The sequence below is a fragment of the Monodelphis domestica genome, chromosome 4 (assembly GCF_027887165.1).
Source record: "Monodelphis domestica isolate mMonDom1 chromosome 4, mMonDom1.pri, whole genome shotgun sequence".
Taxonomy (NCBI): Eukaryota; Metazoa; Chordata; class Mammalia; order Didelphimorphia; family Didelphidae; genus Monodelphis; species Monodelphis domestica.
This window is the reverse complement of record NC_077230.1, coordinates 392,815,555-392,832,055: the sequence shown is the minus strand read 5'-3', so window position 1 is coordinate 392,832,055 and position 16,501 is coordinate 392,815,555. Positions and strand designations below refer to the sequence as shown.

The 16,501-nt window shown below is 49.7% G+C and overlaps 1 protein-coding gene across 1 annotated transcript in view; it reads left to right on the top strand.

The window, feature by feature from the left end:
• Positions 1 to 10,443: 10,443 nt before the first annotated feature.
• CROCC (ciliary rootlet coiled-coil, rootletin) overlaps positions 10,444 to 16,501 on the top strand; it is an 87,277-nt gene continuing 81,219 nt past the window's right edge. Inside the window, 3 exon segments of the mRNA XM_056795706.1 lie at positions 10,444 to 10,949; positions 13,944 to 14,085; positions 15,052 to 15,206. Coding sequence (XP_056651684.1) covers positions 10,890 to 10,949; positions 13,944 to 14,085; positions 15,052 to 15,206 — 357 coding nt within the window. The 5' untranslated portion in view covers positions 10,444 to 10,889.

Here is a 16,501-nt window from a genome sequence, read left to right as displayed (position 1 = left end):
TAGTTTCCATAGAGTTTATTAATATTACTTGAATAAAGAAGATATTAAAGCCTTATTTCTAATCTAACCACGTGTCTCCACGTGGCTCTCTCTTCAGCCATGGTCCTCCGTCCAAGGGAATAGAGAGCACTCCCTGGAACCCCCTCTTTTATGTCTTTTCCTTTAACCCTGACCCCATGGGCCTAGCTCCCTGTCTCGTGACTCATGCTGGCGCGTTCTCACATGACATAGAGCCTGTAGTGCAGGGATGCAGGTAGGATAACCCCAGGATGTGATTTCTTGGGGAAGGGGTTCCCTTCACACACGGCTCTGCCCTGCTGTCTGGGATCCAGCTTCAGCAAGCCATTATTAAACCCAAATGTGTGCTGGGTGCTGTGCTAAGCATTGAGATCCAGAGGATCAAGTTTGGGGAAAGGGGAATGTGACTTGACCGAGGTCACTGGGGTTCGAAGTAGAGCTGGGACAAGTTGTCGGATCCCATGTGTCTGCCATATTCTTCCCTGTTATCCCAGGAACAATAATAATTGGTATTTATTTAGCCCCAGTTGTGATAAAAGTTTGTAAGACCTCACACAGGTTGCCTCCAGTCACTGAACCTCATGATACTTCATTTTTTAAATGAGGGAATAGGCCTGCTAGGTCATGTCAGAAATGGGATTTGAACCCGGGTTGCTCTTAACTTCCAAGTCTGGTTTTCTTAGCTTTTATAGGCTCTTGACAGGGACGATGACTAAATCTCCAACTCTTGCTTAAGAAACCTGGAGGGCTGCTGGGGGCCTCTGTGGATGGCTGGAGAGTCAGGCTTAAAGACTTGAGGTTCTGGGTTCAAACCTTGCCTTGGAACATTCTCAGCTGTGTGACCCTGGGCAAGTCACTTGACCCCATTGCCTAGCCCTGACCACTCTTTTGCTTTAGAGCCAATACCCAGTAATGAGTTTAAGAAGGTAAGGGTTAAAAAAAAGTAAATCTGTTCCAGTGCTGAGGGAAGGCAGTCCTGAATCCCAGACCTGTTCCTTACCATCCCCATGAGAGGTTTGGGGAAGTGAAGGACTTGGAAAAGACATTGTCAAGAGTGAAAATCTTGTCTAAGATCCCAGGGTGGCTGTTAGGGACCTGAATTCAAATCCAAACTCATCCTTCCTAGCCATATGATCCTGGGCAAGTCACTCTACCTCTGCCTCAGTTTCCTCAATTGTAGAATGAGGATAACAAAGCCCCTCCCTCTCGGGGTTGTCAAGAGGATTAAATAAGAGAGAATTGTACAATACTGTAAGAAAGCTGGCTCTGACCATGGGATAAGAAGGGATTGGGCTAGAAGGTCCCCAAAGCCCTTTTCTCTCTTCTTCTGGAATTCCTGCCTCCCAGCTAGTCTAAGCACTTTGTGGCCAATCCATCTTTGGGGCATGTTTTCACTTGATTGTCCCCATTTGGCCTGCAACCAGCAGGTGGGCCTTCCCCTCCTACTTAGCTTAGCATGCCCTGAGCTTCGCACAGTCGGACCCCTCTTCCTAGCTTTCCTTCTGAGCATGGCCTGGGCAGGAAGAGGAGGAACAGCCCCTGGTCGGAAGCCTGAGAAAGGCCCTTCTTCCGGCCCCTAGAACAGAGGCATGGTGGGAACACCAGCATCGGCCCTCCCCTGCCCAGGCAAAGGAGCATTTACTCAGCATCTGCCCCATCCCAGGCAGCCCTAGGGGGGAGCTCTTTTTGTTAGTTCCAAGTCACAGTTTAGGAAACTGAGGCGGAGTCACACCGACACTCAGTGTCTCTCACGAGGCTGCTCAGTGCTCCGTCCCCTGCCAGGCGCCGTGTTGGATTTCTGGCCCCAACAAACAACCAACATTCAACATTGCCCTAAGCCCTGGCAGTGCAAAGGACAAAAGACAGCCCCTGCCCAGGGGAGACACATTAAAAAGAGATGGGAAGGGGGCAGCCAGGGGCCTCGGTGGATGGAGAGTCACTTCCTGGCTGGGTGACCCTGGGCAAGTCACTGAAGCCCCATGGCCTAGCCCTTCCTGCTCTTCGGTAAGGGAAGGGTTTAAAAAGGAAAAATGGACAGGAGGCGGGGCCACAGCAGCAGGTGTGAGCCAGATAAGAGTGCAGATAACAAGGAAGGCTCCAGGCTAACCCCACTGAGGCAAGGCTCAGGAAGTCCAAGTGATCCCACATCACTGATCCCAGCTGGATTTGGCCCCTCCAGATCAGCCTTCTCTTTCAACCCGGGGAATTCGAACCCAGACCCACCTTCCAAGGGAGGATGCTCCAAAGGCCACCAGGGAGTCAAATGGAGTCAAATAACTGAGCTCTGGCCCCCAGGGAGTCCGGAGACCACGCAGCACATCTCTACAACCCCCGAGAATGTGGCCCATTATTCAGAGGAGGAGTGCACCGGGCTGACCCAAGCTCCCTCAGCCAGTGACTAAGCTGAGCTGGAAACCCAGGCTCATGTCCCCATTTTGCTGCAGCCCGGAGAAAGGAAATGACTTGCCCAAAGTCACACCAACATCATGAATCTTTAGAGGATGCTTTAACGTTTTCAGAACGTAGTTCATTTTATATATACTTTTTAATTTGAACAACTCTTACCTCCTGTCTTGGAATCAATATTGAGTATTGATTTCAAGGGCTAGGCCATGGGAGTTAAATGACTCACCCAGTGAGGAAGTATCTGAGGTCACATTTGAACCCAGGACCTCTCATCTCCAGGCCTGACTTATCCACGGAGCCACCTCAATGGAAAGCCCCATTTCTTTTATCTTGACAACAGCCTTATGAGGCAAGTAGGATGGTTTCTTTTTTATTTTTTGCTAATCCTGGGCTGCACTGCTGTTTTAATCCATACGAAGAACTCCCAAAGAGAGTCTCCCCTTCCTTCTTATGCAGTGCAGATGGGGGGCTGTTGTGTACCCTAACAGCCTTAGACAGCTGTCTGGGGGTCCCACACCTGCAGGTGTCCTTCCCACTGCTTGGGAGTAGCCAAGCTGCCAATCCAACCTGGCTCTTCTAGCTCCAAACCTGGTGGTCTCTCCACTATAACTTGTTGCCTCTGGCTGAGGTCCAGATGGGAAACCAGGACCCCAAACACTGGCAGACGAATTAGATGCCAATACAATATTTTTTTAATGCCTATAGAGGCAAAAGACTCGAGTTCAAATGCTACTCTCAGCCTCAGTTTCCTCCTCTGTAAAATGCAGGGGTTGGCTTTTAAGGTCTGTTTCAGACCTCCATCTGATTCTGTGACCCAGTGAGTACAGGACCGGCTCTCCCCCTACCTCCTGCTGCCATCAGGGGAGGCCCAAAGCCCGGCAGGAATTAGAACGCTAAACATTTCTTGAATTTAAAGGCTGGGGCAGTGGGAGGAAAGAACCCTCCTGTGGGGAAGGGGAAAAGAAGAGGCTCCAGGGAGTGGTGGCCGGCAGCCTAGACGTGGGGGAAAGCGATGGGAATCCAGCCACGGACTCCATATGTGAACTTAAGATTTAGGGGTGGAAGAGACCCCTGAGGCCATGTAGTCCAAGCTCCTCGAGTTACAGGCGAGGAAATCGAGGCATAGGGTTCATGTCACGTAGGAGCTTCAAGAGGCCACCTCGGACAACCCTTTCTCTTTATGGATGAAGAATGGGCGCCCTTCGAGGGGAAGGAAAGTGTCCAAGGTTACGCAGCATTAGAACCCAGGGCGCTGCCCCCTCAGAGTCGGCTGTCCTTTCCTCGCGGGGCAGGGGGGCAGCGGGGTTTCCCTAGCTTCGTTAGGGATGAAAGGGGGCGCGTTCTTGGGGCGGGGGTCGTGATGCGAGAGCCTAGAGCGGCAGCGGCAGCGGCCGCGGCACCCCAGGTCCCGGCACATTTGGGGAGGTTCCGGAGGCCGGCTCCTCCTAGTTCCCACCCCCGGGGTGCCCCCCGCCCCTTCCCCAGCGGCTCTGGCGCACTGCAGCCCCGCCCCGGGCCTCGGTCGGCCGCGCGGGCTGCAGGGCCGGAGGTAGGAGGGCCGGGGAGGGCTGGGAGGGCTGGGGAAGGCGGGAGGCTGTGCTCGTGGGGGCGCAAGGGGACTCCCTGTTCCCGGTTCGGGGTGGCCGCGCGCACTCGGGGCTCGTGGGAGGAAGCTGCGGGGAGAGGAGCTGGACCGGAGCAGTACGAGGGGGGGGGGGGGGAGGATGGAGGGCGGGAAGGGGAGCCATAGGCATCCTCCTGGCGGGGAGCCCCGCCCCAATGCAGTGGGAGGGGCTTGCCTCGAGCTCGGGCCGTGGGGACGCCGGGATGCGGGGGTCTTCCATCCCCTCAGTCCTTCGCGGCCCGGGGCCGGGCCTGATTCGGAAGAGAGGGTGGGAGGGCGGGGCATTCCGAGCAGTGGGAGCTTCTGGCGAGGAAACCACCGAAACCTCCTGCGTCAAAGGAGGAAGAGGGATCTCGGAGTCCCGAGAAGCTCTAGACGGGCCACCGGGACGCCCAAGACCCTCTCCCCCGTCCCCTTTGCCCCCATTAGACTGTCCTCCCTTTCCAGCCCAATCCTTTATCCCACGAGCATTTGTCTGCTGCCGCGGGGACTTAGCCATCGAACGGTCCCTGCCCTCGGGCAGCTTCCACCCCATTGGCTGGAGGCTACTCGCCGGTGCCTGTGAGCTCCCTGATCGGGCATCCCCCAGCTATGCAGCCGGAATTGCATCGCTAGCTAAGTACAAATGTATACAAAGTGCTTTCCGGGGAGGAAGGACTCTGGCCACGAGTAGGAAGGCCGGGGCGTTGGGTCCCCCTCCCCCCTCCCCGGAAGAAGATTCCAAGAGGAAGAGGGGGGGAAGGGGTGCATTTCTGCGCCGGGAGACCGGATGGGGAGAGGTCGTTTATGCACTACTGTGGACCGTCCGGTACTCGTCTCACTTTGCACTTAGCTAGAAAAGTAGAAATCGATGACCCAGGGGCATCCAGGCGACTCAGTGGATGGAGAGCCTCGCCTACAGAGGGAGGTCCTGGGTTCAAATGCTACCCCAGACCCTTCCTAGCGGGGTGACCCTGAACAAAGCACGAAACCTCCATTGCCTAGCCCGTACTGCTTTTCTGCCTTGGAACCAATACACAGTATTGGAAGGTTTGAAAAGAAAAGAAAAAGATGACCGGGGAAGAAAAAAGCCTGGCTCCAGAGTGGGGCAGAGAGCTAGAGTTAGACCTCAGAAGCCGCCTAGCTTTTCAGCCTCCTTATTTTTCAAGCAGTGCAAAAAAGCCAAGTCAGCAAGCCTCCACTGCCCAGTGTGCCTGGCACTGTGCTGTGCCCCCGAGTGCAAAGACTGACCAACAGGAAAAGGCAATGCCTTAAGGGAGGGAGGCCGGTATAACCGAAGGGACGGTGGTCTGGGAGTCCGGAACACCCGAGTTCAAATCCTGATTCCAGTTACCTTTCTCAGCTTTCCTGTATATTATGCATATTTGTATATATGTATAATAATACATAATATGTATAATATTATATATGTATATTAATATGGAAGCCATGAAGCACTATAAACATGAAGTTATTATCATTAGGAGGCATTGCAAGAAAGGGAAAGAGTGCCATATAAGGGGTTAGAGGAGCCAAATACAAACGCAGCTCTGTCCTCACTACCTGTGTTACCTTGGGTAAGACCCTTGACCTCTCTGGACCTCAGACTCCTCATCTGTAAAACGAAGAAGTCAAACTACTAAATTCTAAAGTTTCCCCTTCCAATTCCAAATCTATGAAGTATGAGATAGTATTTAAGGATTATTAATGAGCTTCAATTCATTTCCCTCCCCTCACAGGTCTGACCATGCCACTCCCCGATCAAGAAATAGTGGCTCTGTGTTGCTTTTATTTTTATCATTTTTTTTTTCTTTTTAAATCCTTGCCTTCTATCCTAGAATCAATACTGTGGATTTGTTCCAAGGCAGAAGAGTGGTAGGCAGTGGGGATTAAGTGATTTGCCCAGGGTCATACAGCTAGGAAATATCTGAGGCCAAATTTGAACCCAGGACGTCCCATCTCTAAACCAGACTCAATCCCCTGAGCCACCTAGCTGCCTTTGGCTTACTTATTTATTCATTCATTTATTTACTTGCTCATTAATTAATTAATTTTTAGTTAATGCATTCATTTGCTCATTAATTAATTAATTTTTAGTTAATTTATTTATTTATTCATTTATTTATTTGCTCATTTATTCATTTATCTGTTTTTAGTTCATTTATTTATTTATTCACTTATTTATTTTTTTTAAGCCCTTACCTTTGAATCAATACTGTGTATTGGTTCCAAAGCAGAAGAATGGTAAGGGCTAGGCAAGGGTGGGGGGGGAGGTTAAGGGACTTTGCCCAGAGTCTCATTTTGCCTTTAGTTTAAAATGCAAACTCCTCACCTTGGAATTTAATGTTCTTCACAGTCCTGCTTCAACCTCCTCTTCTAGACTTATTTTATGCTACTCCCCTTGTCTCATTGACTTCTGGCCAAACCATCCTATTTTGTGTGGTTTTGTCTCTGTCTTCCATCTCTGAAGCCCGGAAAGCAGCCCCTCTTCTCCTCAGCACCTTCGCCCCCTTGTATGCACATTGCTTCACACATACAGTAGGTACTTAATAAATGCTTATAAATGATTTGTCAAGTGATGTTATCCCGGAGATTAGTTGGCAGCCAGCCTGGAGCAAGATAACAGCTCCCATTTGTACCCAAGCTTTCAAGAGGGCTTTCTCCATCACAGTCCTATGCTTGCAGTACCGTTATTCATAAATTATGGACAAGGGCCAGAGCCAAGAAGGGCCAAAGCCAGGCTTCAGTAACAATATTTAATATAGTTTGTAATTTATCTCATTTGATGTGCATAACAACCTTGGTAGGTAGGGGCTATTTTTATTCCTATTTTACAGATGGAAAATTGGAGGCAGATATAGATGAAATAACTGATCACACAGATTGTATGGGTGGTGAAGTCAAATTTAAATCAGGTCTTCCTGACTCCACTCTTTATCCACTCACTGTACTGCTCAGCTGCCTGGGGTTTTGCTTCCAAATCTGACATTTTGCTTATTCTGCACTGGATTTGGGTGGGTGGAGAGGGGTTTAGGATGGTGTGTGTATTTTCTCTCTCTCCATCTCTCCCTTTTCTCTCTCTCCCTCCCTCTCTGTCTGTCTATCAATCTCTCCCTCTTCCCCCTCTCTCCCATTCCCATCTCTTTCTTTCCCCTTCTTCCCTCCCTCTCTCTCTCTCTCTGTCTCTCTCTCCCTCTCCCACCTTTCTCTTCTCTCTCTCTCCTCTCTCTTCTCTCTCTCCCTTTCCCCCTCTCCTCTCTCTCTCTCTCTCTCTCTCTCTCTCTCTCTCTCTCTCTCTCTCTCTCTCTCTCTCTCTCTCTCTCTCTCTCTCTCTCTCCCTCTCTCTTCTCTCTCTCCCTCTCCTCCTCTCCTCTCTCTTCTCTCTCTCCCTCTCTCTCTCTGTCTCTCTTCTCTCTCCTCTCTCTCTCTCTCCCTCTCTCTCCCTCTCTCTGTCTCTCTGTCTCTCTCTCTCTGTCTCTCTCTCCATCTCTCCCTTTTCTCTCTCTCCCTCCCTCTCTGTCTGTCTGTCTATCAATCTCTCCCCCTTCCCCCTCTCTCCCATTCCCACCTCTTTCTTTCCCCTCCTTCCCTCCCTCTCTCTGTCTCTCTCTCTCCCACCTTTCTCTTCTCTCTCTCTTCTCTCTCTCTCTCTCTCTCTCTCTCTCTCTCTCTTTCTCTCTCTTTCTCTTCTCTCTCTCTCTCTCTCTCTCTCTCTCCCTCTCCCTCTCTCTCCCTCTCTCTCTCTCTCCCCCCCCTCTCTCTCTCCCTCTCTCTCCCCCTCTCCCCTCTCCCCTCCCCCCCCCTCTCTCTCTCCCCCTCTTCCCCCTCCCCACCCCCCTCCTCAGCAGGGGTTAATAAATGCCTTGACTTGACCTTGCCAAATAGGCACCCAGCCCAGGGACCAGCCTGAGGCTCCTTCAGCTGCATGGCAGGAATCCAGCAGGGCTGAGCCCTGAGCCCTGTGCTGCGTGACTTGTGGCCTGCTGAGAATAGGGGATCTAGGCCAAATTCCTCTCGTTTCTCTGGGAGAACCAGCCCTGAGCTCTGACTGCTCTGGCCCTTCTCCTCCATAACGTAGGTAACTTTACAAATGGAAGCCACGCTCCAACCTGCTGGCCGCAGTGACCACATGCTTCCTTTTTTGTGGCTCATTTGTGGTCAGTGTTTGACTGAGGCGTCGGTCAGACGGGCTGGCTGAGCTTTTACTCTCCCAGCGAGTGCATAGAATCAGGGTTTGAGTCACCCCTCAGACGACTCACCTGGGACGGTCACCTGTGAACCTCAGGTTCCTCATCTATAAAATGGGAACAATAATCGCGCCCACCTCGCTGGTTCCTGGTAAGGATCCAACAAGATGATGCATGGAAAGTACTGTCCATGCCCAAGTTATACAAATGTAGCTCTTCTAGTTGAGAGAAACTACTTTCCCCCCCTCTAAATCTTCACTTTTTGTCTTAGGATCAATACTGTGCTTCGGTTCCACAGCAGAAGAGTGGTCAGGGCTGGGCCATGGGGGCCAAGTGACTTGCCCAGGGTCACACAGCTGGGAAGTGTCTGAGGCCAGATTTGAACCCAGGACCTCCCGGACCCGGCTCTTCATCCACTGAGCCCCTCAGCCATCCCCAGACATCCACTCTTATTATCTTCCACCAACCCTCTGGGTGGATCTTGCTGGTACACTATTGTCTCCCCCATTAGACCAAGAGCTCCCTGAAGGCAGGGACGGCTTTGCTCTGTTTCTCTGTCTTGTTTTCTAATCCCCAGCTTTGGCACGATGCTTGGCACCGGGTAGGCACTTAATAAAATGGTTTGATTGGGCCAGGCTGGGCGAGAGCCAAGAATGACTGATGGCTCTGGAGCTTGGTTCCTCCTGCTTGCTAAGAGCCTGGGCTAGCGTCAGCTTTGGAAGGGGAAGAGTCCTGAGAGGGCCTGTCATCTCGCTCCCTCAGTGGACACGCCAGAAAACTGATGCCCCTGGAGGCACTTGATTTCTCAAGGTCCAGACCCGGAGCCAGGAGGATCTAAGTTCAAATCCAGACACTTAGGGCAACCCTGGGTAAGTCACTTCTCCCTGTCTGCCTCAGTTTCCTCATCTGTCAAAAGGGTTAGGAAGAAAATGGCAAACCACTCTAGGATCTCTGACAAGAAAACCCCCAATGGGATCATGAAGAGTCAGATAGTAGTGTGGTGAACAAGTGTTGGGCAAGTCACGTAACCCTGGGTGCCTCAGTCACCTTATCTGCAAAATGAGCTAGAAAAGGAAATAGCAAACCACTGCAGTATCTCTGCCAAGAGAACCCCAAATGGGGCCATACTATATGACCCTGGGCAAGTCATTTCCTTCTGTTTGCCTCAGATTCCAGAAAATGGGCTGGAGAAGGAAATGGCAAACCATTGTGGTATCTTTGCCAAAATAAAACAAAAAACAAACAAAAAAAATCCAAATGAAGTCATGAAGGATTGGACAGGACTGAGATTACTCAGTCTCTCCAAATGGTCATCTAAGTGGCAAAACTAGGATTTGAACCCATGGAGACTGCAGCCAGTAGAGAGACAGGAGCTCTGGCCTTTTCCCACTTGGGTATAATGAAAAGCATACTCAGAAGATTGGCTTGGTTCTGTGTGCTTTTAGGGGAGTTTCCTCATCCCAGGGATAGAGAGGGCTGCAGGTGTTATTATTATCCTCATTTTACAGATGGAGAAACTGAGGCAGAATTAAGTGACTTGCCCAGGGCCACACAGAGAGGAAGTACCTGATCCTGGATTTGAAGTTGGGTCTTCCTGACGCCAGGCTTGGCTCTCCATGTTTTCCCTTAGCTGCTTCTGCTATCTAATACGCTTTCTGATGATAATCTAATGATGTGCCCCAATAATATCTAAAGTGTACATTAAGCTGTAAAGGATGAAGAAGAATTCTTTGGGTGGTGTCTGAATAAAATGAGGGGTTTAGAGTAGATCGAGAAGTCCCAACCTGAAGATCCTGCCTAGATCTCAAGGGATCTGGGAGTTTTGATGGGGAAAAAGGACCCCTTTTTGGGTTTTCTTTGTCATGGTCACGTATTTAAAGATATGCTTCTGCGGAGATGTCTAGGGCTCCATCAGCCTGCCAGGTGGGTCTGTGACAGAGAAAAAAAGGCCAAACCCCCCCCAGAGATCCTCTCTAAGGTGCTTTTCATCTCTTAAAAACCCTCCGCTAGGCAGCACACGGAGGATTCTAGGACCCAGAAATCCTGCCGCCAAATGAATGAAGGACCTGGAAGAAGGTTGGGGGAGAACTTGGCATTCTGGGGTCCCTCCTCCTCTCCCGCCTTCCTTGGTCACATGGAGGGGGGAGAACCGTCAGTCAGGGATTAATTATAATCTGGGTTGGCCTGGAGTCTCTGCTGAGGCCAGCAGGCAGCTGTCACCAGCTCCTGAGTAAGGAGGAGGGCATCATCCCTCTCTCTCTCTCTCTCTGTCTCTCTCTGTGTCTCTCTCTGTGTCTCTCTCCCCCTTCTTTCTCTCTGTCTCTGTCTCTGTTTCTGTGTCTCTCTCCCTCTCTCTCTCTGTCTGTCTCTCTCTCTCTCTCTGTGTGTCTCTCTCCCCCTTCTTTCTCTCTGTCTCTGTCTCTGTTTCTGTGTCTCTCTCCCTCTCTCTCTCTGTCTGTCTCTCTCTCTCTCTCTCTCTCTGTCTCTCTCCCCCTTCTTTCTCTCTGTCTCTGTCTCTGTTTCTCTCTCTCTGTCTCTCTCTGTCTGTCTTTCTCTCTGTCTCTCTCTTTCTCTCTGTCTCTGTCTCTGTCTCTCTCTCTCTCAGCCCGGGAAGAGGAGGGAGGGAGGGTTAAGTGCCAGGCTCTGCCAGCCCCCTCCTCCCCCCACTTGTCCCCATGAGCTCCAGGGATGAAGGACCACCGGTGGCTTCACCCAAGTTGGAGACAGTCATTCAGGTGAGGGGCAGCGGGGGCCACGGGGATGCCCACAGTGGGTGAGGGCTGGGCAGGGACAGAGGGGGCCCTTGGTTCAGGCAGGGAAGGGGCAGGGAAAGGAGACCTAGAGGGGGAGGGAGGGACCCCCAATTAGTTATTGAGGTGGCCCAGGTGAGAGAGGCTGAGGGGGACCCCAGCTAGGGGAGCACCTGTGGGAATGGAGAAACTGGGGGAGAAACAACAAGCCTTAGCAGGGAGACTTTGGCTCTCCTACTTAGCACTGCTGCTCTGGCTAGTGAGAATTTTTTTTGGTAACTGGACCTATGATTTCATCGGAGTAAGGAACTGTGGGAAAGGAAACTCCCCCTACCAATTCTGTAAGACACCTGCTCTTCATCTCACGGCTTTTAGAAAAAAACCATCCCGTGCACTGAGGAAATGAATGATTTGCCTGGGGTTGAGCAGTGAGGCTATGTTGGAGGTGGAATTTGGACCCAGATCTTCCTGTCTCTGAGGCAGGCTCTCTAACCACTGTCAGTTATTTATTTTTTAAACTCTTACCTTCCATCTTAGAATCAATACTACACAGTTTTTTGGGTCCAAGGCAGAAGAGTGGTCAGGGCTAGACAGTGGGGGTTCAGTGACTTGTCCAGGGTCACCTAGCTAGAAAGGGTCTGAGACCAGATTCGAAACCAGGACCCCTGATGTCCAAGCTTTGCTCCCTATTCACTGGTCCACCTCACTGTCCCCGTATAACTGTTTCTTTTTTCTTGTTAAATCTTCACCTTCCATCTTGAAATCAAGACTCCAAGGCAGAAGAATGATCAGGGCTAGGCAATGAGAGTCAAGTGACTTGTCCAAAATCACACAGCCAAGAAATGTCTGAGGCCAGATTTCAACCCAGAAACTCCCATCCCTAGCCTTGGTTCTCCATCCACTGAGCCACCCAGCCGTCCCCTCTCTTACCATTATAACCATGCTGCCTTTCCATAATAATATCTGACATTGAGAGTTTAATAACTGACTCAGTTATCTTTATAACTGATGTCTAGAGCGTGCTTGGCCTTCTTTTCTCACTTGAAATATTGATCTCATTTAGACCTTCACAGCATTGCCTTAGAGAAGGCACTTGTTCATAGCCACATCGCCAGTTAGGGTCCAAAATAAAATTCGAATCCAAGGGTTTCTGACTCCCACATCCAGCCCTTCAGCCCGTTATAGGATGCTCACTTCCCATCTCCATTTTGCCCTCCATAAAATGAGGGGGTTAGACTACATGAAAGGATGGATGGATAGATGAATGAATGAATGAAAAAGCATTAAGTACTTATTATTTGTTCTTTGTTTCTTTAAATCCATGATTTTAAGGGAATAAATGGCCTCCGTTCATGCCCCAGGGCCTTTTTGCTGTCATTTTTGGGAAAGAAGGGTCCTCCCTGAGAGGAGAGTGAACCATGAAGCAGAGGGCCTGGGCATCCCCCACCCCCAGCCCTTTACTGTTGGGCTCAGACTGTACGTTTTCTCCCTATTTCTTCTCCCACCCAAACCCATCTGGGTCTCTGACTGATGTGCCATATGCTGTGTAGGATCTGAGTATTTGCTATGTAGTATTCTCAGGGAGAGAAGGTGAGCTCTGGGAAGGGAAGGGAAGGTTTGGGTAGTGATGTGTTGCTGAGAGCTGAGTCAGACACACACACACACACACACACACACACAAGGGATTCCATCCTGACTGTGACTCTTTAGGAGTCTCTCTGATTTGGAAGGACCCTGTATTGGCTGCCCAGAGTCTCTTCCCAATTATTTCTGGGAGTATTTGTGGAGCAAAAAACTCAAGGCTTGAATTTAGAGTTTGAGGATCTGGGTTCTAATTTGAAGAATCTGGCTGAGTCACATTCCCTTGGAGCTTCGGTTTCCTCCTTGATAAAACGAAGATGATAATATTAATATTGTTGGGGTTTGAATCTGGCCTCAGACACTTCCTAGCTGGGTGATCCTGGACAAGTCACTTAACCACCATTGCCTAGTCCTTACCTCTCTTCTGCTTTGAAACCAACACAAAGTATTGATTCTAAGATGGAAGGTAATGGTTAAAAAAATAATTATGTTGTAGGAAAGCATTACAAGACAGAGAAGGGAATATTTGATGCATCTCCCACGCTTCTCCTCTCTACTCCGGGGCCATTGCTACTCACCTAGACTATGCAACAGCTTCCAGATTGACCTCCCTGCTTTCGCTCCTCCCCTCCGTATTCTAGCCACGCTAACCTCCATGTTCTTTGCCCAAATGAGCCTTCCATCTCCTGCCTCTGTGCATGTCCTTCCCCCTCGTTTCTGCCTTTTCACATCCCTGGTTTCTTTTAAGACTTAGCTCATAGGCTGTCCCTCATGTGAGGTCTTTCCCGATACCTCTCGTTACTATTCTTCTGCCTCAGTTTGTCCGATAAATACTCACATCAGAGTTGGGAAAGACCCGAGGTCAAGTTTGATGTCTGAAACCAGAACCAGGATCAGATCCCGAGGAAGTGTCCGAGAGTAGATTTGAACCCAGGACCTCCCAATTCAAGGTCTGGCACTCTATTTACTCTATGCATCTCATCCCTATGAATCTTTTTCCTTTTTTATCTCTATAGAAAATAGGAACTCTATAGGAACTATGGAAATGTGGCTGGGGCTTGGGTACTATTGCTACTTACATGTTGTACCCCTTTCCCAGGAGTAAGGGCTCACTGAGTGTTTGTTGATTGATGTAAACTCTTTGAGGGAGTTGATTCTGCTTGTCTTGGGTCTCTGGCACCTGGTGTTCAGTAGGCGTTTAAGAAATGCTTGTTTGTCTGTTGGCATGTTTCTCAGGATTTCCTCAGTTTCCCCACATCCTATTTTATGGGATCCCAGAGCGTCTTCTCATGGTTTCTGTCCCTGTGCTGGGGAGGCTGGGACTTGGGCGACGCTTGCTTAGCTCGCTTGGCTTCTTGGCCCCTGTCACACAGGCTCTCTCTGCCTTTCTGCCCTCAGAAACTGGAAAGCAGCCTCCTGACCTCAGAGGAAGAAAAGGACCTGACGGTGCAGGACCCCGGCCAGGACGGGGCGCCCTCCCGCCTGCCCGCCTGCATCCGGGAAATCGTCACCCGGAATCTCTCCGAGCCTGAGAACCCAGGTAGGGTCCCTGCTGTGTGGGAGGACCCCAGCCCTGGGCTGTTGGATCACTTCACCTTCCCCTGGACAGGGAGAGACTTTGAGATCTTCACAAGTCTGGAATCCAGAGTAGTTGCGGCTGAAAACCCCACAGACTGCTGTTTTACCTGCCTGCATGGGGGGGGGGGGAGGAGACAGTTTTTTGGGTTCGAATTCCTAGAAATCAGCTGTGTCCTGGCCTGAGAAGGGGGTGGTACCTCTTTTTACCAGCCTGTACCGGGCATCCCAGCTGGGCTTATTTATTCGTTCCCTTCTCTGAGGGTCTCCCCTACCCTGTAAATTTTTTTAAACCCTTACCTTCCATCCTGGAAGCCATACTGAGTGTCCATTCCAAGGCGGAAGAGTGGTCAGGGCTAGGCAATGGGGGTTAAGTGACTTGCCCAGGGTCACCCAGCTAGAAAGTGTCTGAGGCTAGATTTGAACTCAGCAAAGACCACCCATCTCTAGACCTGGCTCTCCATCCACTGATCCACCCAGCTACCCTTTACCCAGTAATTCTTTTTTGAACCCTTACCTTCTGTCTTATAATCACTTCTGTGTATTAGTTCTAAGGCAGAAGAGTGGTCAGGGCTAGGCAATGGAAATCACTTTCTTTTTTTTTTTTGAACCCTTATCCTCTGTTTTAAAATCAATACTATGTATTGGTTCCAAGACAGAAGAGCAGTCAGGGATGGGCAATGGGGGTGAAGTGACTTGTCCAGAGTCACCCAGCTAGGAAGGGTCTGAGTCCAGATTTGAACCTAGGATCTCCCATCTCAAGGCTTGGCTCTTCATCCACTGAGTCACCCAGCTGCCCTCCACCCAGTAATTCTTGAGCCATTCTCTCTTCTGTTGGGTTGGCTATCTAAGAGGAGAGGGTTGGATTTCCCAGATTTCTCAGAAGTGAGACAACAGTGTGAGATTTCTTTCCTCCTTTCTACCACTCCAGAAACTGTTCAGACCCCAGAGATGGCATCCCTGCTGAGCCTCCAGGAAGAAAATCACATCCTGCAGCAGGAACTGTCCCGGGTTGAGGACCTCCTGGCCCAGAGTCGGGCAGAACGGGATGAGCTGGCCATCAAGTACAACGCCATCAGTGAGCGGGTAGGTGCTGGGAGAGGCTGCTGCCCTTGAATAGGAGCAAGATGAGGTGAGACCGAGGTTGCTCCTCCAGGGCTACTTGTGAGAAATGAGAAGGCACAGACAGATTTAGTTGGTGATTCCAAGCCCTTTTACTCGTGCACCATTTATTTATTCCTCCTTGATTGTCTGGGAATTTAGATCAGTCTGTCAGCCATAGTCGCATGAATTCGATATTGAATTGAACATATTCAGTAATTCAATAATTCAGGAATGTATGTAGGGTGTAGAACCCAGATCAGATTGCTTGTCACTTCCAGGAGAGGAGAGGGAAGGGAGGAAGGGAGACTGTCTGGATGTTATCACTTCAGAAAATGTATGTGGAAAATGGTTATTCTATGGAATTGGGAAAAGAAACTATCTTTTATGAATAATAAAATAGGTGACCCTGGGCAAGTCACTCCACTTGCATTGCCTATCCCTCACCGTTCTTCTGCCTTGGAACCAGTACTTGGTACTGATTCTGAGACAGAAGGTCAGGGTTTATTTTTATTTTTATTTTTTAAAATGTATTTATTTACTCTAAATGTATTTAGGTATTCAGAATATTTTCCCCTGGTTATAGGATTCATGTTCTTTCCCACCCCTCTTCCTTCCCCACCTCCTAGAGCTGACAAGTCATTCCACTGGGTTATACATGTAGCATTGTTCAAAATAAGGGTTTATTTTTTCAAAAAATGTATGTATGTCCCTGGGTATGTGTGTGTGAAATAATAGTTATTATACATTTTAGAACCATACGATGATGGCTTTCGAGCTAGAAGGGACCTTTGGAGGTTATCTAGTCCTCTTGGTTTGGATGTCTTGGTGGCCTGGCCAGACCAGTGTTCCTATTGTTCCTTGCTCATATTCCATCTTCCACAGGCATCGTGGAATGGATCCTACCCCGTTCTGCCCTCCAGTCCCAAATCTGTCCTCCAAGCATTTGGTAAAGTGACGTTTCTACAACAGGATACTCCCTTGCTCAAGAACCTTCTCTGACTCCCTATTACTTCTAGAATCAAATACACTCCTCTCTTTGGCATTGAATGGCCTTCAGAACCTGGCCTCATCCAGACCTCTTGTTCATTCCGCTAGCAATTTAGTTATTCCATTTCTACTCTCTGCCAAGCTCCATTGGCGGGGCTATGAGAATACAGACAAAAATGGGACCATCTCTGCTCTGAAGGAATTAACCTGGAGATAGAAAACCAAAACAAAGGATTTTCTACCTTTAAAGAGCTTGGAAGAAGCAATGTATTCCTAGAAAGTTAAAAATG